The following is a 23,923-nucleotide window of genomic DNA, read 5'->3' as shown; positions in this document are numbered from 1 at the left end:
GGCTGCATTGTGTCATTCCTTTTATCTGAGAAATGAGAGGCCAATATTTTGCATTAGTTTGATTGTCAACTACGTTGCTACTATATGTTGCTATCTGCTGCTTTCTTCTCGCTAATGAGTACCAGAGCACCAGATAGGGAATAATTGCAGGCCCCGTTTGCAAACGACAAAGTCTCGAGACTTAAGCAGTCTCCGTCTCTGCTGCTGCGTCTTGACTCGTCCCGACGACCTGTACAGTAATGCGGATGTGCTCTTCCTATATATAATTCAACGACACACATAGGCGTGTGCGGGGCGTCTGCTTTTTTGAGAACATGTAACTGAAGCAATCTCGATTCAGAGGTTCAGTTGATCAATTCTCTCGGCGGCTCGGCGTTCCGGGGAAGATAAGATACATAGCCTCTCCGCAAAGCTAAGGTACATACTATCCTATTTGAGGAGAGCTGATCTCCCTTGCTATTTCATGCCGCTTCTACTAAGTTTGTTTAGTTTATCAGTCCTCTTCCCTTTAGTTCATTACTTTATTTATCTGCACATGAAGGTTGATGCTAGATTTTTAATCAGATGACAAAGAAATTACATGAACACTCGTATCTTCCCAAGGTACTAACTAAGGATGGATTCGCGGATCCCTTATGGATAAAATCGGATCCGGATGCCAATTTTTACCACAGTTTAATCCGAATACCAATACAAATCTTATCGGATACAAATACAAAACGGATCGGAGTATCAAAACCTTGTCGATTTGAAACATAGAGCCATCGTGAGTATCATTTTACTTTGTTAACGATTTCATTGTAGGCCGGAATCATTATACATGTAGAGAGAAAGGATTAGAAGATAGCTAATAAAAAGTAACATACTTCTCTACGTGTAGCATTTATAATTAAATATATAAATTAATTTTAAATACAAATTAAATAAATATTTAAATACTTAATAAATAAGATATATAAAAAATATTGCACTATTAAATAAATAAATAAATTGACTCATATAAATAATTTTTCATTAAATAAATGAATTAAAATAGTTGAACTTAATTTTTGTATCATTAATAAAATGGGAATTAACATTATTAGTCATCTATCTTTTTAAATAATTTAAATGATACACATCATTAAGTAATTAGCTATAGAAATAAGTTTAAGATGGTTTCACTTGTAATTTTTTCTCTACGGATACGGATGGTTGGATATTCACAATTTATTATGGATACGGATATGGAATCATTTAGAGAAATATTCTGAAAATCGCATTCGAATTCATCCACATGACATCCATATTAAAATCGGATACGAATACGGATATCCATATTAGCATTTTAAGCGGATACGAATATGGATATCCATATTAGCATTTTAAGCGGATACGAATACGGATATTTTGGATGTTCAGCCATTCATATCCATCCTTACTACTAACTAACCCAGCTTTAAACCACGATTGTCTTGCAAATCAAACTTTTTGTAGGCATTTCCTTCAGCAAGTAACTAACTCAACAAGGAATTCGTTATATATTGAGGCACATCCATACCCCAGGCATACCATTTTTCAGCTATATATCCTTTTGTTTGAGCATGTGTGAACAATTTTCTGCATAGTTTTTTAAGCGATCATGTTGGGACAAATTAAAGCTTAACTTAGGTGTATTATTGGAGTCCTCATATTTAGCTAAGCTGACGGTTGCAATATCATGGTTTCTAGTACTTTCTAATTATCCAGTCTGCCAGGAGTATGGAAGCGCGCTTTCTACTGCTTGGCCTTGGACTTCTGCTTCTTCTGGCGGCACAGCACACCCCTGCTGTTGCCGTTCCTGGCCCCGAATGCCAAACGAAATGTGGCGGGCTTGACATTCAGTACCCGTTCGGCATCGGCGGCAACTGCTCGCTATCAAAACGCTTTAACGTCAGCTGCCGGGAGGTCCAACATGGTGTCTACAAGCCATTCATCAATGATGTGGAGCTGCTCAACATTTCCTTGATTAATGGCACGATTCGAGCGATGAACCACATCTCGACATACTGCTACAACTCCTCCGGTTTGATGGACCGTCATACTTGGCAGTTCGACGCAAGCCATTCCCCATACCGGTTCTCAGATGTCCAAAACAAGTTCACGGTCATAGGTTGCAATACCCTCGCCTACATCTATGCTGATAGCACCGGTACGGGCTACCAGAGTGGGTGTGTCTCAACGTGCCAGAATCTGACAGACTTAGCAGATGGATCCTGCTCCGGCTTGGGCTGCTGCCAGACAGCGATACCCAAGGGGATGGGCTACTACGAGGTCGGCTTCGACAGTGGTTTCAACACAAGCCAAATTTGGAACTTCAGCCGCTGCAGCTACGCCGTGCTGATGGAGGCGGAGGCATTCAACTTCAGCACCACGTACATCAGCACGACCAAGTTCAATGACACAAACACCGGGCGAGTACCCGTGGTGATGGACTGGGCGATAAGAAACGGGACGATGTCGTTGGCGTGTGAAGAAGCCAAACTGAACAAGACGGGCACCTACGCATGCCTCAGCAGCAACAGCATGTGTGTGGAGTCCAGAAATGGACCAGGGTACTTGTGCAATTGCGCGGAAGGTTACAAAGGCAACCCGTATCTTCCAGACGGATGTCAAGGTAACAAACTAGCAAGTGTGCAAAAAATTCAATATCTTTGTTCAATATATTCCAAGATCTGAACATGGTATATTTATCGTTATCTGATCTGCTCCTTTTTCTGTAGATGCTGATGAGTGCAAGAACAGCCCATGCCCTTCAGGAGGTGTTTGCCACAACACGGAAGGCGGGTACTGGTGTTCTTGTCACGCGGGGAGAAAATATTCCAAACAAAGCAATACATGCAGCCCTGATACCAGCTTAATAATAGGTAACAAGCTGAGCTCGACTAGCTAAACCATATTTAAAAAAATCCATTAAAAAAACTAAACTGGAGTCCTCGACGCTATAGGAAAGGGAGAAATGGTTTCTAACAATCCTCTCCTCTGATTTTTATTATGCAGGAGTTACTGTCGGATTTCTTGTTCTCGTGATTTTCTTCTTCTTTGGGCATATACTCCTTCAAAAGAGAAAATTGAACCAAGTTAAGCAAGAACATTTTCGAGAACATGGGGGCATGATTTTATTTGAGAGGATGAGATCAGAAAAAGGTCTTGCTTTTACTGTGTTCAGCGAAGCTGAACTTACACAAGCCACAAACAGCTACGATAAGAGCAAAATAATTGGAAAGGGAGGCCATGGAATCGTCTACAGAGGGATAGTCAAGGACAACATGCATGTCGCGATTAAGCGGTGTGCCCTTATCAACGAAAGGCAAAAGAAGGAATTTGGACAAGAAATGCTAATACTCTCCCAGATCAACCACAAGAACATTGTCAAACTTGTGGGCTGTTGCCTCGAGGTGGAAGTTCCGATGTTAGTATATGAGTTCATCCCAAATGGCACACTGTACGAACTTATCCATGGCAAGAACCAAGCATTACAAATCTCTTTCAGCACCTTATTAAGGATTGCTCACGAAGCAGCCGAGGGACTTAATTTCCTGCACTCGTATGCTTCTCCCCCAATCATCCATGGTGATGTGAAGACAGCCAATATTCTTTTAGATGAAAACTACATGGCGAAAGTGTCAGATTTTGGAGCTTCCATACTAGCCCCATCAGACAAAGAGCAATATGTCACAATGGTCCAAGGTACTTGCGGCTACCTCGACCCTGAATACATGCAGACATGTCAACTGACAGAGAAAAGTGACGTCTATAGCTTTGGTGTTATCCTACTAGAGGTCCTCACTGGCCAAGAACCTCTGAAGTTGGATGGGCCTGAGATGCAAAGAAGCTTGTCTTCGAATTTCTTGTCGGCTATGAAGGAGAACAATCTTGATGCGGTTTTGCCGAGCCGCCTAAAGCAGCAAGAGAGCTATGAATTGATCAGAGGCCTCGCGGAGCTAGCCAAGCAGTGTCTAGATATGTGTGGTATCAACAGACCGTCGATGAAGGAAATCACCGATGAGCTCGGCAGGTTGAGGAAGCTTTCACTTCATCCTTGGGCACAAATTGATGCTGAGATGGAAACTCGAAGCCTTCTCAGTGGATCATCCACTGCTACCTTTGAAATGGAAGGTGCTACTTCTGGGTATCCTAAACAAGAAGGTGAGAGCCTGCCCTTGAACATGAACCCAAGCAGTTCGTACTATGCGAGGTGATGAAAGCATATGGCTTAATGTACTCTGTAGTCCATTAGAACTTGTTACATGCTGGTGCATTTGCAAGTTCGTAGCTGGTCGATCTGGTCTGGTCTGCAATTGTGTATGTACTGTCTATCTGTCTATCTTGTTACATGCTGGTGCATTTGCAATTGTATGCAAAGAAACTTGTTACAAATATCTGTCTATCTGTATCTGTTATATGTACTGTATGTTTCAAGCTTCAACGCAGCATGTCTGCAATATATGCGTATCCATCTGGTCTGTAGCGGCGGCATTGTCGTTCCGGCTCGGCTATAAACGGTCAATACGATGCTCGATGGCCTCGACCAGAAAGGCAGAAAGCAGAGTAGTGCAAACAAAAAAGAAAGTTCAATCAAGCAGCACTTGGCTTTTGATGTGCCGACCGACGACGGGTCGCGTCGCGAACGTGTTGTCCCAGATGAGTAGCATCCATCGCAGCAACTGAGGAGCCGCTGATCTTTCTTGTCCCCGAAGGACAGAGCCAGAGCAGAGAGGGTCCATCATATCTGCACCACCAGCACATAAAAGATGTGTACGGTCGCCATCCATCCATCAGGATTCCTGATGCAACGCGATCCATGAATGCATGATGCATCCACCCAAATCCGATCGAGCTTCTTTGGTTTAGATAACTATCCTGGCTTTTCCCTTAAAAAAAAACTTTACTGGCTTTTGTTCTCCTGATGAAATAAAGAATCAAACTTTGTTTGATGTGGGGAGTACACCTAACCTCTTTCCGCTGCTGCGTTCACGGAAAGCAGAACCCCCCTCTCTCTGATATACTTATTGGAGAACCGAGAGATGATGGCCTAATTGCTAAAAGATGACACTAGTTTATTAGGGCAAGGCATCCTTTTTATTAATGCCTGAAACTCTGTTGGCGGAGCAACAAAAATGGGTCTTCTTCTCGTTCAGAACGGGGTAGCAAAGCAGAGCAGCAGCAGCAGCAGTGAAGCGTGCCGGACGCGTCCATGTCCAGGGCCTGCATCTTACGGCAGCATCGTATTCTCTGCAGTGTATTGGCGGGATGAAAAGCAGAGAGAGGCCAACCAATACGAGCAGGAACGTATCAGTCTTTGAAAAAAAGCAGCAGCACCGCGGAGGAGAGGATAAACCCAGCATGTGCCGTGCGCGCCGAAGGATAGGATTATTCGTCTAACCATATCGTCTAGCTACTAGTAGATTTTAAATGAGGAATTTGGAAGAAGTAGCGGGACGAGAGGAACGAATAATCACGCGAAAAGCAAGGTGATAAGGGCATAACCGCTTTCTTGCTCCCCCACGCGTAGCGTTGCATACCGGAACCAAAAGAAGACGCTGCGCAGTGAACATCGTCAAGATCTTCATCAAGGCGCTTATTCTCCTACTATGCGAACACGTACATAGTATTAGTGTGCATGGTCGGAGCAGTTAAGCTGTGTAAATCGGATCGGAGCCGTAGCTGCTCATATTCCGTGCATGCACCCAGCTGGGCTGAAAAGGAGAGGGCGAGCGATAAGGGCATGTACATATCGTATCGTATCTACTCCGCCCGTCCGCCCAACTACTAAGCTCACCAGTCACCACGCAGCCGGCACTCGGCATACGTGAGGTGTGGTGTGCCACAGCCCACAACGACCCCCTGCCTGCCTGGGTCGGTATTGCAAGGAGCGATGCGGATTCCCCGCATGGGATCGCTTGCAAGCCAAGCGAGCGCAGAAAGGCCGGGACAAAGCAAGGCATACGCGCTGGTACGGCTCGTCCGGCGGGGGGAGCATAAACCCAGGATATGCCCCGGCCCGTGTGCGCGGTAGAGCTAGGGGTTTGCACCAAGCCGTGGCCACGCGCCACAGGATTCCGTCGGGAGAGCGAGCGAGTATAAAACGGAAGGGAACAGTATCACGCGCGGATCAGGTGGGATTGCGTGAATGCCTTCAGATCGAGTCGCCTTCACCGCTTTATTACTAGGGTGTGGGGTGGGGTGGGGTGGGGTGGGGGTGGCGTGGTGCTTTCCAGTAATTAACTAGGGTTAATGCTTCTTTCCCCATAGGTAGATGCATATGCGATCACCAATCGAAAACGAAACGGAAGGGAAAAGGATAGCCTGAAGCGTGCCAAAGGATATAAAAGCATCTCCAGCAAATTGTTTATCTTTCATATTTTATATATTTTCTCTCTCCATCATCAATAATATTTTTTATATTTTTTTGTAGCAAGTGTTGTAGCAGATTATTTAGACGATAGGGTGGTTGAGGGAGGAACCTTCTCCATTTGAGCAAGAAAGAGATGTGTTTTGACGATTGCCAAAATTCTTTTTATATTGCTACCATTATCAAAGAATATATTTTTTATTTTTTATATAATGGAAAAACTCCCGGCTTCAAACCGCTCCAAAGAGATGTATCAGTCCGCAATTATTACAATCATACACTTAAAGTTTAAATCACAGTATGTTTAAAATTAAAGACTAACACGCAAAATGAAAGGCATGCTTCGACTAGCCGCTCCCTTTGATTATCAATATCTTGCAACTAAGTCCTCGACCAAAAAAAATAGGTAATCTGCTGGAAATGTTCTAAGCAGCGCTGCAGACACAAATAAGGCGGCCGGCTACACATCCACCGGATGCATCATCCGAACCCCCTCAAAATTTTCATTTCAAAGCCGGCATGGATAAAGTTATAGACAAATCTACTAGCAGCAGCAAGCCCTTGTTATTCATTTGTACATGAGCGGTTAGGCATCCGTAACTACATACATCATCGCATCACATCACAACAAATTTATTAAAACTGCTTGGTGCCCTCTCTCTCTCTTTCCCAAACAAAGCAAAGAGGGCGGCCGAAAAAAAAAGGCCCAAAAGAAAAAGAGAAAAACACGGCCCAGGTGAAAGCCACCGCCGTCACTTCCCCCACTCCCGGGGGATCGCAGCGAGGACGCTCTTCTCCGCCGCACCGCTCCTCGCCGCGGTCGCGTACCTGGATATACAGAGATGTCGATCGATATGGACAAAAACTCGTCTGCCACCGGCGAACACTCGCCGCCGTTTCGTCTCGGCATCGGCGTGGATTCAGGTCGGCTGCACCGCCTCCTGGGCGCCCCCTCCGCTCTGGATCCACGGGTGCCCTGCATTTTGTTTTTTTTTTAAAAAAAACATCCAGGATTAGATAGGTTGTTGGAGGCAGAAAAGATAAGGCGCATGATCTGCGCTGGTGTCCGATTGGATTACGATTTAATAATTTCATGGATAATCTAAGCATTCCAAATGCAGCAGAGAGTATAAGGAAGGGGAGAGAGCGATCATCCGAACGACTTACGGAGGACCTGCTCGGCGGAGAGCCTTCTGGAGACGTCGCGGCACATCATGCGCCGCATCAGGTCCTTGGCCGCCGGCGACACCCCGGCGAACAGCGCGGGCGGAAACCGGAGGCCGCCCCTCAGCACGGCCGCGAACACCTCCGCGGGGGTCTCGCCGCCGAACGGCAGCGCGCCGCCGGACAGCAGCGCGTACGCCACCACCCCGGCGCTCCACACGTCCACCTTCTCGCCGTACTCGCCGCCCGCCACCACCTCGGGCGCCACGTAGTGAGGGGTGCCCACGAGCCCCTCGGCGGCGCCCCGCCCGCCGGCGCCGAGCCACGCGGCGGAGCCGAAGTCCGCGAGCCGCACCCGCGGCGCCGCACCCTCGCCGGCGGGGCCGTCCTCGTCCAGGTCGAGGAGGACGTTGTCGGGCTTGACGTCGCGGTGGACCACCCCGGCGCGGTGGCACCCCGCGAGCGCCTCGGCGAGCTGCGCCACGACGCGGGCCGCGGCGGGCTCCGGCACGGGCGCGCCGCGCCGGAGGCGGACCCAGTCCAGCAGGTCGGGCCCCGCGCAGAGGTCCATGACGGTGTGCGTCCAGGCCTCGTCCTCAAACACGGCGCGCACCTGCACGACGCCCGGGTTGGCGCCCCCGGCGGCCGCCAGCCGCGCCAGCTTGGGCTCCAGCCCCGCCAGCGCGCGGTCGAGGTCGTCGGCGAGCGCGGAGCGGTCGACGGACTTGACGGCGAAGGGCTCTCCCGTGGCGCGGGAGGCGCAGCGGCGGACCACGCCGAAGCGGCCGCGCCCGATCTCCTCGCCGATCTCGTACTCGCGCCCCAGCTGCTCACTCATAGATCCGTTTCCTCGTCGTCGGGGTCCGTTGGTTTCGGGATAGTTCCATCCCGGCAGCCCGGGGAGGCGCCTATTTAACGGCGCCGCGCGCCGCAGAATATTCGGATCTCGCGGGGACTGCGTGGGCTCCAGCGCTCCTGTCCGTCCGGTCCGGCCGCTCAGCTGGGCTTGTGTTAAGTGAGTACGAGCAAAACGGATCGGATGCCAGTTGAGCACTACAACTAGCGCAGCCATGTTTTTTATGTGTACATTAAAATACTCCCAGTAGTACATTGTTTGGCAAAGATGGAAAATTCTCAGAAACTTCTAAAGTAGATTCCAAATATTTATTATGATACTTTTTGTGCTTATGATGCACGGACAATAAGCATCGCTAGCAGTTTGCATTGAAATCGGTTCATCAAAATTAGGAGCAAAACTTATTCTTCTATACACATTCACAAATGAAAAGGGCACATTCGTAACATGCCACATATATGTAAATCATATCCATGTGTTATGTTACGTGTATTCTGTACTACTACCCGGAGTAACAAAGAAAATACTAGGATTTGCTGGTATAGAATTTTAGGAGCACGCAACCCAAGCTGCCGGTCTCCGGCCGTATATGACCCGTGAGCACTTGGGAGCAGCCTAGCCAGGCCCACGAGGCACTCGGCGCATTAGGCTATTCACACTCATCATACTACAAATTCATTCTCTAAAAGAATATTTCTGTCTGTCACTAAAATTCTCTCCTCTATACCACTTTCTCCCGCACCCATCCATCTCCTATATTTCTCCTCTATAACAATTACCAGCTGCGGGGTCCACAAGTCATACACTATCTAATATTTTATCCCCCACCCACCCCTCGCTGTCCCCCCTCTCTCTCCTCCCTTCTTCCATCTTCCCAGGCGAGCTCAACGCCGGCGGCGAGCTGGACGGCCGCGAGCCCCGCCACCCCTCCTGGAGTCAGCTCATGACGGGCGAGGCAGCTCCCGACGGGGTGGTCGGCGCGGCTAGCGTCCGCGGCGGAGGGCCCGCGAGCGCACGGTGGCGTTGGCCAGCGAGCAGCGCCGGCTCGCAGCAGGGGCACCGCCGCCCCCCTCCCTCTGCCACCGGCTGCGGCGGAGCAGGCCCGCGACGGCATAGGATCGAGCTCCCCTGCGGCGGAGCAGGGGCGCGCTGGTGCTCCCGCTCGCTCGCGCCGGCGCGAGGTCGAGCTCCCACGCGCGGAGGCCATGGCCGCGGGGCGCCGGTGCCGGCGCCTTCCACCCCTTCCCTCCCTCTCCGCCTTCTGCTCCTATCCGGCGGCGGCGGCCGGACCGGATCCAGGCGCCGGCGTGGAAGGTTCGGGGGGGGGGGGACGGGGAGGGAGGAGGAGGAGGAGGAGCAGGGCGTGGGGCTGGATCTGCGGCGGCCATGGCGGTGAGGAGGAGCAGGGCGCGGGGCCGGGTCCTCCGCCTCTTCCATTCGCGGCGAGCAGGGCCTGGCGGCCGCGATGAGCAGGGCCGCTCCCTCCTCCTCCCTCCCCTGCGGCGGCGGCGGCGGCGCGGAGGCCGGTCTACGGCAGCCATGGCGGGGCGGAGCGAGCGGAGGCGCGGAGCGGTTGGGTGGCGGCGCGAGCGGAGCCTCGGTGGGGCCGGCGCGGGCGTAGCGGACTTCCTCAGCAATCGGGGATCCCCCCTCATCCTGCACGCTAGGGGACGCTTTAGGGGACGTCGCTGCAGGCATTTTTCCGGTATCGGCATCCTTTAGAGGATGCCAGTGCGAACAGCCTCAGACTATTCCCGGCAGACGGCAAACGCAAGCGGCAAGCCGCTACAAACCCAGGTGGCCCCGCCAAGAACGGAGTAAGGACACCCTAGCGAGAGCCGTAGATAAGGTTAATTCCAGTGGAGGATTTCATGTTGATGTTTTCAAGATAGTCACATAAGTAAGAAGATTATGAAACAATGGTTGAAATCACATCTCCCAATGCATAGTTTCATGTGGTTTTATGAGATCTATGTTGCATTTAATTTTAAGACTCATAGAGTATTGGTATTCATGTAGAGAGAGTTTCATCTAGATGAAATTGATTTTTTTCTTTCTTTTTAAATTTTATGTCATGTCATTATATAATTCTACATGGCATGCTAATTAATGGTATGAAACTCCTATAAAACTCTGATTGGGAGTGGCATAAGGCGAGTGTGAGGCTGCTGCGTGTCCGTCTCCTGAATCCTAACGAACTGTAACGGCTCACGCCGTCGCACGGCGACGGGACGGCCTCTGGAAGGCCGTTTCGTTACACCAGTGGGGGCCACCTAGGGGCCCTCACAGGACGGCCAAGGGTACGGGCGCGTCGACGTCTGCAGCGGCCTCCGGCCAGTCGCGGGACCACGCATGTGCGTGGCGAGGCCACAGACGCGGCCCGGCCTGTCCTGCTCCTGTCCCTCCCCCGGCCGCGCGCGCGGCCAGCCAGCCGTACGTGACGGTAACGGAGGTGGATAAGGGGAGCCCCGGTCCGTCACGATAAGGAATCGCGGTTATATAAGCCGTCTCGCTCCCCCGCCTCAGACGCACCTGTCACGGGATGGGAGCCCGGTCTTTTGCCGGAGAGGCCGAGAGGGCTTCTCTGCAACTGCCACTTGCACTACCGTCCAGCACCAGCCAACAATATAGTCTAGGAGTAGCAAATTAAATAGACATCGAGATGATATCGGGTTATCTGCATGTAAACTAGTAAAATACACATCGATTTTGTGAACACCTGTTGTCACTGCTAAGGATCTTATGTCTGCAGTCATGTGATGACTGACCGTTATGGGAAAGCAACTATTTGAAAAAAATATAAAACGTTCAGTAAACTTTGAGATCTATTATGGGATGCAAGCTCGGTCCAACTTCCCTGATAATCATGCCGTGGTTCCACAATCCTAGTCGTAACCGATGAAGTCGTATTAGGTTTGTCTTAAATTAAATTTATATAAATTTGATTAAATCTATAGAAAAATATAACAACTAAACTACTGAACATATGCATTATTAACATATATTTCATAGTGGATTCAACAAACAAATTTGGTGTGTAAATGTTATTAGTTTTTCTATAAATTTGATCAAAGTCGATCAAATTCAACTTAGAACAAACAAATAGCAGAAAACTGCCATCACAGTGACACTCCGGAGTTACCAGCAACATTTAACAACAAATAACAGTGAATGCTCTATTGACAAGATTTACTGTGCGAGCCAACCGTGCCCATAAATCCATAAATAAACATCTGGGGACCTATTTACCACTGGTTGACAGCGTAACATCAGTAGTGCTACAAAAAGGGGCCTGGGTTGGCGGCCATGTGTTAAAAAAAAGGAGCCATCATTCTTTCCTTGTGTGTACAAACCTACTACAATACAACATGGATCAATGGTGTAGGTACAGAATTTACTTGTCGTTAAAAACAAAAGCTTCTAGTTCTCGACGCATTTCTGTCTTTCTGACCCTTGTTGAAGGCTGAGATAGCAAGATGCTCTGCAGCGTATGTCATAAAAGATGCCAGCACAACACCGCCAGCAACCATTAATCCAAGCCTGCCAAAGGAAAGAACATTCATGAACTCATTACTTATTTGCAGGCTAGACCAAAGATGCCTATGCGAGATATAACCCGGAACCGCTTTGGACATGACTTAAAAGCTTTGCGTGCATGGCTGTACTTAAGTTATATGATCTTCATAAGCTACAGAATGACACTTCACCCAACAAAGCCACCCTTTACAAATGGAAGAGCCACAGCGGCCTAATAATCAACTAGTCAATTTGCCAGGTTCCCACTAAACTAACTATATGATCAATTATGCTTCCAGGTAAAGCCCTAGACCACAGCTCCGATGCCAGCACCCTCAAATCACTCTCAATGCAGGATAACACTGGAACATGGGATAAATCTCTATATGCTCAAGACAATTAGTACATCTAAATTTCCACACAACTTTCTTTATATTACATGGTGCTATAGAAAGAAGCCAATCAGGTGACTTACTTTGTGAATAATGCAGTTATACCCAAGATAGTTGGTAACAATACAGCAACAGTAGCAATGGCCGCCATTCCTATCCAGTAAAATGTTGCATCCATATCACAGTCGGACATACTGCGCTGATGGCCTGCCAAAAAAAAACAAATTGTTTACAACAAAGGATGAGGAACTCTGCAAGAGGTTGCTTAGTTCAACATACCTGAGCCAATATGATTCTCTGATGAATCAGAATTGTTAAATCCCACATGATTTGCAGTCATACTTCCCCATTGATAGACAATGCGAAGATAACTCCCAAATAATAAGAAGAATGCCACAAAGGTCAACTCAAACATCAGCAGCAAACCTGTCCATGGCATAACCTGCCGTGGAATGATAGCAAAAGCAAAGGCAAAAGAGAAACCAGCAGATATAAAGCAAACTAGCACTGCGATCGGCCCAAAATAAGGAGGGAGCTTCGAATGTGTCCCATTTGATAACTGCAACAGTGCCAAGCAACCATCAGGCCGACATCATGTAATCAATATGTTTCAGTAAGAAGATCAAACAAAGATGTAAAAAAATCAGGTTTAAAATTCAAATAGAGTAAGATATACTCTATCTTTTTGCAGGATGGACAATCAATAGTCAAAATATCAGATCAAGGTCACCAGGCATTTGGAACAATGAAACAAAGTGTCTTTAGATTTCATAATTGTTACTAAAGGTGACATAATAATAAGCAACATCGAGCAGCATCCAAATTTCAAGTTGAAATGCTGATTTGCAACTGGAGTAGAGGACTAACCCTTTGGCTTGAAATACCAAATGCAGATGACGAACCAACCACTGAATAAGATGGTAATGGCTCCTCAGACTTGTATTTGTGGCGGGTTCTTCTAGCAAATGCACATAGAGATCTTATGCTTATCAACTCCTTGTTCGTCTGTCAAAAACATGATGTGATGAAATGTAAAGACAAAGAACTCTTCAAAATCATGTGCCTAGATTAATGTTCAATAAAAAGTAGCTATCAGGAACAGAGTATAACCTGAAAACATGATTGGTAATAACCAAATAAAAGCAGGCAAAATGGGAGAATGAACAATATTTTGACAACCAGCTGGTCATGTGGGTTCCTCCCCCCACCAGTTCCAGGGAGAGATTCTTCAAGTTTTTGTCTAATGTCCTGCAACGATGGAGAGCATAACTTTATTGCTAACATGCTTGCCATTTTTTTTACTTGGAAAAATGCATATGAAAATGATGAAAACGATTGCCAAAATGGAATATTACCTGCCATGTTTCAACAGGTTTTACAAGCCAAGCTGTGAACCAGTCCCAGGGTTTTAGGGGACCCAGCGTGTAATGAATGACTCTTAATTCTTTTTCATCAACCATCCACTATGACAAAGAAAAAGTCAGATGCATAACCAAGCTCAAGCACCGAGCTAGCTAAATAAACAATCAAAAGGGTACTCAGATGGTTGAAGTTTGTACTCTAATCAGAAAAACAATGAACTAGTGTAAAATGAAAACCACAACTAAGTGCAGGTGCTTGGTTTTGATACTAAAGACCTTAATAAATTCAAAATAGTAAAATAATCCTGCCAGTACCGTCCAAGAAAACAAATTGAAACATTTGTAACCATACATTGGGTCATCTTTTCTGGAGACATTGTAGATAAAATGTAGATATGTTTTGCCATCTACCAATTGGTTCATTTACAGTGCCTCAGATTTTTTACAACTTTGTTTTATTCTTTTTTTCAACCACAAAAGATGACGACAGCTGATTCCACTACCAAGCAGAATTGAATATGTTGACTTTCAGTGGCATTCTTGCGGCTCATGTTTTTGTAAGGGCAAATTCCAATTCATAGATCAAAGTAGCGGAAATTATGCAATTTTCTCAATGCATTTAAAGATACTGGGCCTGATCAATACACATATGGAGTATTACCTTGTTGGCTAGCATGTAAAGACCCACATCAGCATTATACAAGGTAGAAAGGCGTTGTGTCTCCGGTTCAGGAGTTAAAGGTGAGTCTGGCTCATAGACACGGGAGTTGGGAAAGTCAGGATAATATGAATTTAGAAAACCTTGGTCCCCTGCAAGAATTAATTCAGCATCCCAAATTAGAATTTTAGATTGAAAATATTGAATCACCAAGATGCTAAAGACATTAAAAGAAGACATATTAATTACTTCTCAAACATACATAAGCAGTAGGTAGTAATCCAGTCTACCATGTATCGATCCAAGCACCATATTAAAGTGTTCTCAAGACAATACATGACTGTCTAAGAAAATGTCAAATGAATATGTGAACTATTGTTTTCCAATGCCCTCTGTCCTCAAAAATACCAGGAAAGACATAGTCACGTAGATACTGATAAATATGAAATTCCAGGCTCCCAGAAATTGCGATTTGGGCATCATTGGAAAAACAGAACAGAGGAATGGCTTGGTACCAGCAGGTCCAGACTCCAGAGCACCATTTGGCTAGAGAACAATGAAGATAGGAGGTGGCCATATGTAGCAACATACAGACAACAGATGGCTTTAGGTTGCACATACAAACAACACATTTAGCTACACATGAATTTTTATACACAAATAAAATATTTGCCTTATGACACTTAATATCAGATTATATGTTACTCTATAGACACAAAACTCTTCTTCACATGCATTATATTTGGATACTTCTAAAAAGCTGCTTGTCGCCAATCAATTTGCATTTTCAGGACAGTTTCTAGATTAAAGTAATTCTATGGCCTTCTCAAAAAGGAACTCTGTAAAAAAGGAACAAAAAGAAAAGGGAAAGTGCATTGACCTCCAGTGTAAGAAGGCAAACGTCCCACTTTGTCGATCATATCATTGAATAGAGTTTCAGAGGGCTCAACAACCATTACTCCAGAATTCATTCTTTCAGAATGCTTCAAGTTTCCACAGAACTTCCCACACTTGAAAAGATCCTCGATACTTTTCACAATGATAGTATCTGCATCAAGGTAAACAACTGGGGAAACAGAACTGTATTAGAACAAGAAACAGAAACGAAATGAAAGCCGTGATACAGAAGATAGCCCGACGAACTATTAACATCATTGCAAGTCTGAAACGTACCTTTTTTGTAGCTTGTCATGTTAAATATCTTTAGTTTGGTGTAGACACCCCAAAACCTCTTTGGCCTCACTTGATTAGGATTGGCCAGTAATGTTATTCGATTCACAATCCAACCATCTTCCTGAAATGCATGCAAGGTCAGTTTCAGACTTTCATCTTTCAGTAATGAGATCAGACTGACACAAGATCTACAAGACTTGAAATGTCAGAACACGGAGAAGCATGAATGCTAATAGCCTGAAACTATTTTGAATATGCGTTAACATTCGGGGATTCTCAGCAACACAAAATTCGGTACGAGCCTACCCAAAGTCGTGTAACCAATTTGGCAGCTGAGGTTGCAGCTAACGACCCTAACATGAGCAACAACAGCCTCAATTCCAAACCCGCACAACTACGGCACGTGCACTACCGCAGACACTTCGCGGAGAGCATCCAAAGCGTCCCAACACAACATCAGGTCTGAATTATACTAGTTATAGTGAGCTGGAGCATCGGCAGACCTGGAGGAGCTCCCTCGAGTACTCGGAGACGCCGTCGGAGACGAGCACGACCATGTCGCGCCGCGTGCCGGTGTCGCGGAGGGACTTGCCCAGGACGCGCACCCCGAGCACGAACTCGTCGCCGTACAGCAGCGTGACGTAGGCCTCCTCCGTCGCCGCCCCGGCGCCGGCCGCGAGCAGCAGCAGCGCCGCCGCGGCGAGGGCGGCGGCCAGGAGCCCCGGCGACCGCATCGGGGTACCCGCCGGATCCGACGCCCCGGCCCGGATGGGATCGCGGCTCGAGGAGGGCGGAGGGCGAGGCGCTGGCGGCGGGGTGGGGCGCACGTGCGACGCAGCGGCACAAGGCTGGCGGGCGCGGGGAATCGGATCGGAGACTTTCGGAACGTGGGGAGTTGGGGGCGCCCGCAGGTGGTGGTGTTCGAGCGGTGGAAATTGGAATGCAAGGAAGGAGAATTCGTTTCGCCGCGGAGAAGTAGTAGTCGGTCAAAGGGTTCTCGTCCAACTTGGAGGTCTCAGGGCGGCTTCGCTCGTCTCGACGACAGGGAGATGGGATCATGGGTGATGGGAGGAAGGCGGCTGGGGACGGCTGGATTCTAGACGAAACTCACCAGAGCGAGCGTGTTTTCGGAGCAGCAGACACCAGGAAAGTGCCTGCGCGTGGCGCGTGTGCTGGGTTTCTGATGGGCCGGGCCGGGCCGGGCAGGGCCGGAGCAGCTGGCTAGGCTTTCTTTTATCGAGATTACTATTAGCCCGGCCCGCTCGCCGCTAATCATGAAAAGGGAAGAAAAAAAAGAAGAACGAGCGGAATTCGTCGAGAAAAATAAAAATAAAATAAAAACAACCGGAGCTATTGTTGGGCTGATGGGCTGCGTAACCGTCTCCTCCTATCCTGATGCGGCCCAATTTTGCCGGGCTTGACTCGCTCGCTGCTCCATGGGAAACCCAGCCGTCTTTCTGATTCTTCTTCAACCTCGTCCCATCCGCCGAGCTCGGAGGCGTCTCGGTCTCACGCCTCGCCGCAGACCGGACGGAGCGAGGTAGAAGAGCAGCCAGGCATCAGCCGCAGAGTGGGCATCGAGGAACCGCTTAAAGCGGTGTTGACTCCGAGCCTCCGGTGCCGCGCTCCGCTCCCAGATGAACATACTCGTAAGCAGTGGCGCCGCCTCAGTCCTAGCAATTGCCCCCCAACGCCCTGCTCGCCGTGGTGCTTTCCTGGTGCTGATGCCGCTTTTTTTTTCTTCTTCCCTTTCTCCGCGCGAAATATTTGGCAGGAGAGGATACGTGGAGGTGGCGACAGGGCGGCTGCCACGGAGCGGCCCCCGCCGCAGCCGGAGTTCTGGGTGGAGATTTCGGAGTCCGTCTCGCGGCTCTGCAGCTTCGACGCATCCGGCGGCGGCAGAATCTCTGTAAACCTCCTCCATTCCTTGAAGCTCTTAATTTAACGAAACCCCCATATTGCTCTAGCATCGCAGACTTGTATCCTGGTCGCAGAAATCTGCCCATGGCGTAACTGAATTACTGAAACTGTACTGGTAGTTGAGAAGGCGTTTAGCATTCGATTAGATGTTCCCCACTAGCACGCCACAAAAATGGAAGATTAGGAGGAAATGGCACCAGAGCACATGTTTCTGGGGCTTACGTTGTTGATAAACCCATATCCTCAGTTCCTCACACATAGGCCCCTACTCATACTATAACTTCTAAATGGTCAGTGCCAGCTGCAATCTGAACAGTGCCAGTTGCAATATAGATTATGGAGGTAGTTAAATACTACTCTCAGCGTTTGAGCTGCTAGGCTGTTTATTTTGATGGTACACATATCTACAGGCCCTGATTTCTCTTGCTGTACCTCATAAAAGTAGAAGCTATTACCTGCAAAACAACATCAAAATGTTTGTGGATGAATGAAAGATATATAACCTTTGCTGAAAGAGGATTGTTACGGTGCTTGAGAGGAACCAGTGGTTCCTCCCCATCAAAAATATCTTGATCGTTGATTTTAGCATGTGTTTTATTTTAATCAGGGGTAGTTTAGTCATTAGCCTTTAGCAAAAATCTCTTTGACTAGCTAGACTATCGATGCATGTTCGCATCTCATCCCCAACCTGCAACGGCCGGCGACGTGGGTCTTCCCAACCGGTGACGGCCAGAGCACAGCGCTCATCGGCCATCGGCCAATCTGAGTTGTCGTAGGCCAGGGCGTCTTTGCGCAATCACTTGGCACTGGACAGCAGTGCAGACCGCATGGCGAGGCCCGCCGCATGGCGTAGACCGCAGACCTGTGCACGGCGCCGGAGGGGAGCAGCAACGCCGGGACGAGGAGAAGGACGACCCGGCTGCCGCATGGCGAGCTAGGCAAGCGGCCACCGCGGAGTTGGCAGCATGCCGATGGCTTTGGCGGCGGAGACCAGCTGCCCCGGCACGGCAGTGGGAGTCCTGGTGCCACTTGCTCTGCGCCTCCTCCGTCTCGCCCCTGTCCGTCTTCTTGTCATTGATGGTGTTGTGTGGTCGGACGGCGATGACAAGCTCGCCACCGGCGCAGGCACGGCCTACTGTGGCGGCGGCAGTGGCTTGGCCACCGGCGGCGGCGGCACAAGCCATCGTTTTTATTATCCAAACTGATTTATATTATGTTTAATGATTGAAAGGATATGAAAAGTACTAAAATATCCTTAAGATAATTTCCATAAGTGGTTCCTGGCCCACTAAAAAATAGTTCTTGGTCCACATGTTTGGTTCTTCATAATTGGTTCCTCCCACTTTTTAACCATTGGATCTGGACCCCTCAATGGTTGATAAAATCTTCAAGCACCGTAAAATTTCTCTTGCTGAAAAGTTATATAACCTAAGTGTGCAAGTATGAATCCCTGGCGAAATTAGTAAAACCATATACTTTATATTATCTGAAGTGTTTAGTTTGATTTTCCTTTGTCTATAACCCTTATTTTCCTGTAGGTAAAAGTTATACAGGATTCTAGACCTATACATGACAAAGTTGTTGATTCTTTCTTGAACAAATTTTTTCCATCAGGTTATCCATACAGGTATGAAATTCCTAGGATTGTTGCTAGTCTTGGTAATTTTGCTGGGTCACATTCTACCTATTATGCTAAATTGCTGCTATTAATCTTGCAGTGTGAATGAAGGTTACTTAACTTATACCAAATTCCGAGCACTTCAGCATTTTTCTAGTGCTATGCTGCATGTGCTGTCAACACAGGTCAGTAACTCAAGCAACATAAGCTCTAGTTGATATCTTGTGTCTGGTGAATTCAATGAGTTTCAATTGGTCTGTTAGATTGTTAAACTTCTTGAACTATTTTACTTCCACCACTTCGTTAATAGACAAAATTAATGCCCTTCAACTGACTGCCCAAGTGGGCTGTGGCTCAGTCTTTGTTATTTGCTGCAGGTTTGCGACCTACCCCTGCACAAGCAACTGCTGTAAGTTGGGTAAGCATACGATGACAGAGATGCTTAAAAGCAGGTATTGCTGTCGAGCATATTGGCTGATTTTCTCTGCCTATTTCAGATTCTGAAAGATGGAATGCAGCACGCAGGGAAACTCATTTGTAGTAGCATGGGGGCAAGAATGGATTCTGAACCAAAGAGTTGGAGGATACTTGGTGAGCATCAGATATATAAATCATATGACCCCTGCTCTGAGATTTCTTGTGTGCCCATATTGATATTTTTCCCCCTTTTCCTTTTCTGGTGCCATTTCTCCAGATTATGTTATCCATGCCTATTTCTTTGGTTTGACAGTTTATGTTCTCTATCATGCTGGCACTGTCTTGAAGTCATTTTACCATTGTGCCCACAACTTTTTTTCTGTGGCTTTCTTTTTTCTGTAGTTATGTTATTCATACTTATTTCTATGTTTTGACAGCTGATGTTCTCTATGATCTCGGTACTGCCTTGGAATTTGTTTCACCATTGTGCCCACAACTTTTCCTTGAAGTAGCAGGCTTGGGAAATTTTGCGAAGGTGCCCATTCTCACTTGCTTTGCATACTGTAGATCACATAATATTGATATGCGATCTTCTACTTGATATTCACATGTACAATTTAGTTTAAGATTTATGAACTAGTAAAAGGAATGTTTTGCTTAACTTAGCAGTGTCTCAAAGACTCAAATAACCATACAGAACAATTAATCAAAATGGCAATGTATTTGCCCCAGTTTTTTTCTGCCTGATAATTGAGCTCCAATTTTAATCAAGTCATTGCTTGATGTTGCAGGGAATGGCTGTTGTTGCAGCAAGAGCGACAAGGCTTCCAATTTATTCTTCTTTTGCCAAAGAAGGCAACCTTAGTGATCTATTTGCTAAAGGGGAAGCCATCTCAACACTTTTCAATGTCATGGGGATAGGAGCTGGAATTGGATTGGCATCTACTGTATGTTCAACAACTCAAGGAAAGGTACATATTTACGACATGTCATCTGCTATCCTATCGCTACATCTGTTTTTCATTACACTGTATTTTCAGGCAAATGTAGTAATATACAAAGTAAAATGTGCACCTGGACATGTGCATTTCAATCATATGAGCAAAGCATGACAATCGGAGAGCTAGATCTGATCCTTTAGTTATGTAACCTGGTTGGATCTTGTAAGACTTCCTACATCTCCTATACCGTCACAAAACAAGTTATTAGGTCCTCCAAAATAGCTTCAGTGCATCATTTGTGTTATTACATGCTCTGCTACTATCCCAGAGCATAGAAAAAATTTTGCTAACATGATAAACATGTCCTGTTGGATAGAGTCCAGCTAGCTGCTGTTAGCATGATGCAAGCTGTTAGGATGGAGATCTCAGTAATATAGTTTAGTTGGATGTTTCTTCAGCCAAGGAAAACATACAACCTTTTTTAGGGTAACAGGAAGACATACATTTAGTAACTCCTAGTTTCTATGCATATTGTAAATATGCTGTCCACTACAGAATAGATTTTTATTGCAGTTTTTGTGCTACTCAGTGTAAATACCCTGTCAGACTAGATACAACAATTGACTATGCATTCCTTTGGTGATCTTAAAGAGGACTAATTTACTTATTGGGAACTTGCTGGAGGGAATTACATGGAATATATTTCTTTAAGATTATCTTCATTTTCTGGTTCACATTTTTCATTTAGTTCTTGCATATCATCTCAACCTGCTATTATGTTAAAGAACCTTATGTTGCTGCAAGTTTATCTGAATCTTCTTTTATATCTAAGAACTTCCTTTTGAGTTTTTAGCCTTTTAGTCACCTTTTCATTTTCATTGTTCTTAGTTAATTGCAGGCCCGTTGCTTTCTGCTGTACATATATACGGAGTTGTACAAGAGATGAGAGCAACTCCTGTAAACACACTCAACCCACAAAGAACAGCAATGATTGTGGCTGATTTTGTCAAGGTTAGTAATTTGATCTACGGACACCACACACCAACCCTTTATTCAACCCAATTACAGTACTGATACTTGTCTGGATTTCAGAGTGGCAAGGTTTCTAGTCCAGCTGAGCTGAGATACAGAGAAGATCTCCTATTTCCTAACCGACTAATAGAAGAAGCTGGAAGTGTGAAAATCGGGCAACCACTTCGCAGAGTCTTGTGTCCAGGGCTCGTCGAACAGTTGAGAGCAACTTTCCCGAATGAGAAGTTTTTACTCAACCAAAAAAGCAATAAGACATACATGGTTCTTGAGCAAAGTGCGAGCGGGGAGGATGCATTGAGGGGGTGGCTGGTCGCCGCATTTGCTTCGGAGATAGAGAGGTCAGGCATGGGTTCGCGCGATGCAGCGCTGAACGAAGCATATGAGAAGATGGAGAGGGTTTTCCCCACTTTTGTATCAGAAGTTAGGAGTAGAGGATGGTACACTGACCAGTTTTTGGATGGTAATGGTAGTCGAATTGCTTTTGCAAAGTTTCAGTAGTCGTTAGTTGATGTTTCTGGAGGAAGATGCAAACCATGAACTCATGGAGGGCACTGTATTTTTTTCTTTTTCTTTTTTTTGAAAAGCTTGCAGCAGCACTGCTATATCATTTAAGAGAGAAGAAGCAAGTTCAAAACCTTACAAGTATGATATTACATAAAAATATAACACTGGAGCTCTTAGGGAAAACAAACTAATCATTAAGCAATAATGATAACTCAAGGCCACCATTTATTTCCTGTAGCACCTCCGGTGGCGAGCCTTGCTTCTGATCAAACACCCTACGATTCCTCTCCTTCCATATGTTCCAAGCTGTATAGATCATGAAAGCTGCCTTCAGTTTTCTCATTTCTTCGGCAAATGAGCTCAGGGACAAATCCAGTCTGGGTGGGGGTGGGGGGATAAGCGTCCCCCCCTCACCCACCCACACACACCCTTTATCCCCAGAAACTCCATGAAGCCCCTCTAAGGCCTCTACCTTCGTTCCATCAATTAAATTTGGTACAACCCCTTTCACTTGACCATGCTCTTTGGCTCTATGCACAATGATTGCCAACATATCCACAATGATATTAAAGAGTATGGGAGATAGTGGATCATCCTGCCTAAAGACCCTTTTTAGTTTGAAAGTATGATCCCACTTGATCATTCACCTTTATCCCCACATTACCTCCTTCTACGAAAAATTTAACCCACTCACACCACTTTGGGTCAAATCCTTTCATTCTAAGAGATTGCTGTAAAAAATCCCACTTAACTTTGTTATATGCCTTTTCAAAGTCTATCTTAAAAATTACTCCATTTTGTTTTTTTTGTGTGAAGCTCATGTATTGTTTCCTGGAGTATGATTGTACCCTCCATAATGTTTCTTCTAGGCAAAAAAATTTTTTTGTCTGAGTTGGTTTAAGGATTCTTTGGGCAACCTTCACAATCCTATTAGTGGCTATCTCGGTGGAAATTTTAAAACTAACATTCAACAAACAGATAGGTCTACACTGCTGAATTTGCCTTGCATTAATACTTTTATGTAGCAAGATAATTGTTCCAAAGTTGAGTGAGTAAAGTGGCAATGAGCCCCTATGGAATTCCTCAAACAGAGCCATTAAGTCTCCTTTTAACACGTTCTAGAAGACTTGATAGAACTTAGGCGGGAAATCATTTGGACTGAGAGCTGTATTGTTTTTCATTTGAAAAATAGCCTCTTTTACCTCACTTACAGAAAAGGTTTCAACTACAAGCTCATTTTCCTATGGTGAAACTTGAGGAATATCATCACAGAGCGCACAGGGGCAAATCCTGTGTGTATGGGTGGTGGTGCCCCCCCCCCCCCCCCCCCCCCCCCCGAAACTCCATGAAGTCCCCTAAACCCCCTACAAATTTGAGGAGGAAGAAGGACATGAGCCCCCCTCCGGCTCCCCGTCATCCGCCACCAAATGCACTAGTTCTCTGTCCCACCAGTCCAAAATCTGAATCCGTTGACCCAGTTTGGGCACCAGCTGCTGTGTCTAAACCTCCATGAGGCCCATTGAGCAAAAGGAAATTGCAAAATCAGATGAGCAGCTGTTTCTAGTTCGTTGTTGCAAAGTGAGCAAATCGGGTTACACTTCCACAGTCGCGCAATTAGCCCATCAGCTGTCAAGATCTTGCTCTGAACTAAAAGCCATGCAACAAACATCTGCTTCCCTACAGTCTCAGCCTCCCAAATCATTGAGTGTATTTTGGGATCAATGAGATGAATGGCCTTTTTTGGGAAAATGCAAAAAAGGGGAGTAAAACGCCGGGCGCGGGGCGCCCCAGTGGCGATGACGAGCGCGTGGCGACGTCGCGCTCCCGCGCACACGCGGGCAGGGGGCGCGCGGCGTCCGGCGGAAAGGGGCCGGGTTGGGCCGTGCATAGGGGTGGTAATGGGCCATGGCCCTAGTGGCCTCTTCACAATCCAATAGGGCTCTTAAAATTTTTAGTTCAAAAATACATATATTTAGAGCCCGGCCCTTTTAGAGCCCG

General features: G+C 46.7%; 4 protein-coding genes across 6 annotated transcripts; 2 read left to right on the top strand and 2 right to left on the bottom strand.

Moving 5' to 3' along the window:
* Window positions 1–276: 276 nt before the first annotated feature.
* Window positions 277–4,423, top strand: LOC120642383 (putative wall-associated receptor kinase-like 16). 2 transcript variants are annotated; one of them, XM_039918885.1, is made up of 4 exons: window positions 277–417; window positions 1,737–2,635; window positions 2,742–2,885; window positions 3,019–4,423. In XM_039918885.1, the coding sequence occupies exons 2-4, from the start codon at window positions 1,741–1,743 to the stop codon at window positions 4,218–4,220; spliced, it is 2,241 nt and encodes a 746-aa protein (XP_039774819.1). In that variant the 5' UTR covers window positions 277–417; window positions 1,737–1,740; the 3' UTR covers window positions 4,221–4,423. The 2 variants fall into 2 exon arrangements, with proteins under 2 accessions (XP_039774819.1, XP_039774820.1); XM_039918886.1 differs by having other exon boundaries at window positions 289–417; window positions 1,711–2,635.
* Window positions 4,424–6,849: 2,426 nt separating this feature from the next.
* Window positions 6,850–8,438, bottom strand: LOC120642515 (phosphoenolpyruvate carboxylase kinase 1-like). The gene is made up of 2 exons (XM_039919077.1): window positions 7,541–8,438; window positions 6,850–7,349 (listed from the first exon to the last, which is right to left on the bottom strand). The coding sequence occupies exons 1-2, from the start codon at window positions 8,373–8,375 to the stop codon at window positions 7,294–7,296; spliced, it is 891 nt and encodes a 296-aa protein (XP_039775011.1). The 5' UTR covers window positions 8,376–8,438; the 3' UTR covers window positions 6,850–7,293.
* Window positions 8,439–11,531: 3,093 nt separating this feature from the next.
* LOC120642417 (inositol phosphorylceramide glucuronosyltransferase 1-like) lies at window positions 11,532–16,610 on the bottom strand. 2 transcript variants are annotated; one of them, XM_039918925.1, is made up of 10 exons: window positions 15,997–16,610; window positions 15,494–15,614; window positions 15,201–15,386; window positions 14,324–14,472; window positions 13,657–13,764; window positions 13,412–13,549; window positions 13,169–13,306; window positions 12,581–12,860; window positions 12,385–12,508; window positions 11,532–11,933 (listed from the first exon to the last, which is right to left on the bottom strand). In XM_039918925.1, the coding sequence occupies exons 1-10, from the start codon at window positions 16,225–16,227 to the stop codon at window positions 11,798–11,800; spliced, it is 1,611 nt and encodes a 536-aa protein (XP_039774859.1). In that variant the 5' UTR covers window positions 16,228–16,610; the 3' UTR covers window positions 11,532–11,797. The 2 variants fall into 2 exon arrangements, with proteins under 2 accessions (XP_039774859.1, XP_039774858.1); XM_039918924.1 differs by having other exon boundaries at window positions 13,412–13,570; window positions 15,997–16,571.
* A 325-nt stretch (window positions 16,611–16,935) lies between these two features.
* Window positions 16,936–22,066, top strand: LOC120642446 (protein root UVB sensitive 2, chloroplastic-like). Its single transcript, XM_039918969.1, has 10 exons — window positions 16,936–17,142; window positions 17,268–17,402; window positions 18,952–19,040; window positions 19,132–19,216; window positions 19,390–19,449; window positions 19,529–19,622; window positions 19,886–19,983; window positions 20,240–20,419; window positions 21,278–21,400; window positions 21,482–22,066. Exons 1-10 carry the CDS (start codon window positions 17,131–17,133, stop codon window positions 21,917–21,919), a joined length of 1,314 nt encoding a protein of 437 aa, XP_039774903.1. The 5' UTR covers window positions 16,936–17,130; the 3' UTR covers window positions 21,920–22,066.
* The last annotated feature ends 1,857 nt before the right edge of the window (window positions 22,067–23,923 follow it).

This window comes from Panicum virgatum, chromosome 7K, assembly GCF_016808335.1.
Source record: "Panicum virgatum strain AP13 chromosome 7K, P.virgatum_v5, whole genome shotgun sequence".
Taxonomy (NCBI): domain Eukaryota; kingdom Viridiplantae; phylum Streptophyta; class Magnoliopsida; order Poales; family Poaceae; genus Panicum; species Panicum virgatum.
Note: the sequence above shows the minus strand (reverse complement) of the source record. Positions and strands in the feature narration are given on the sequence as shown.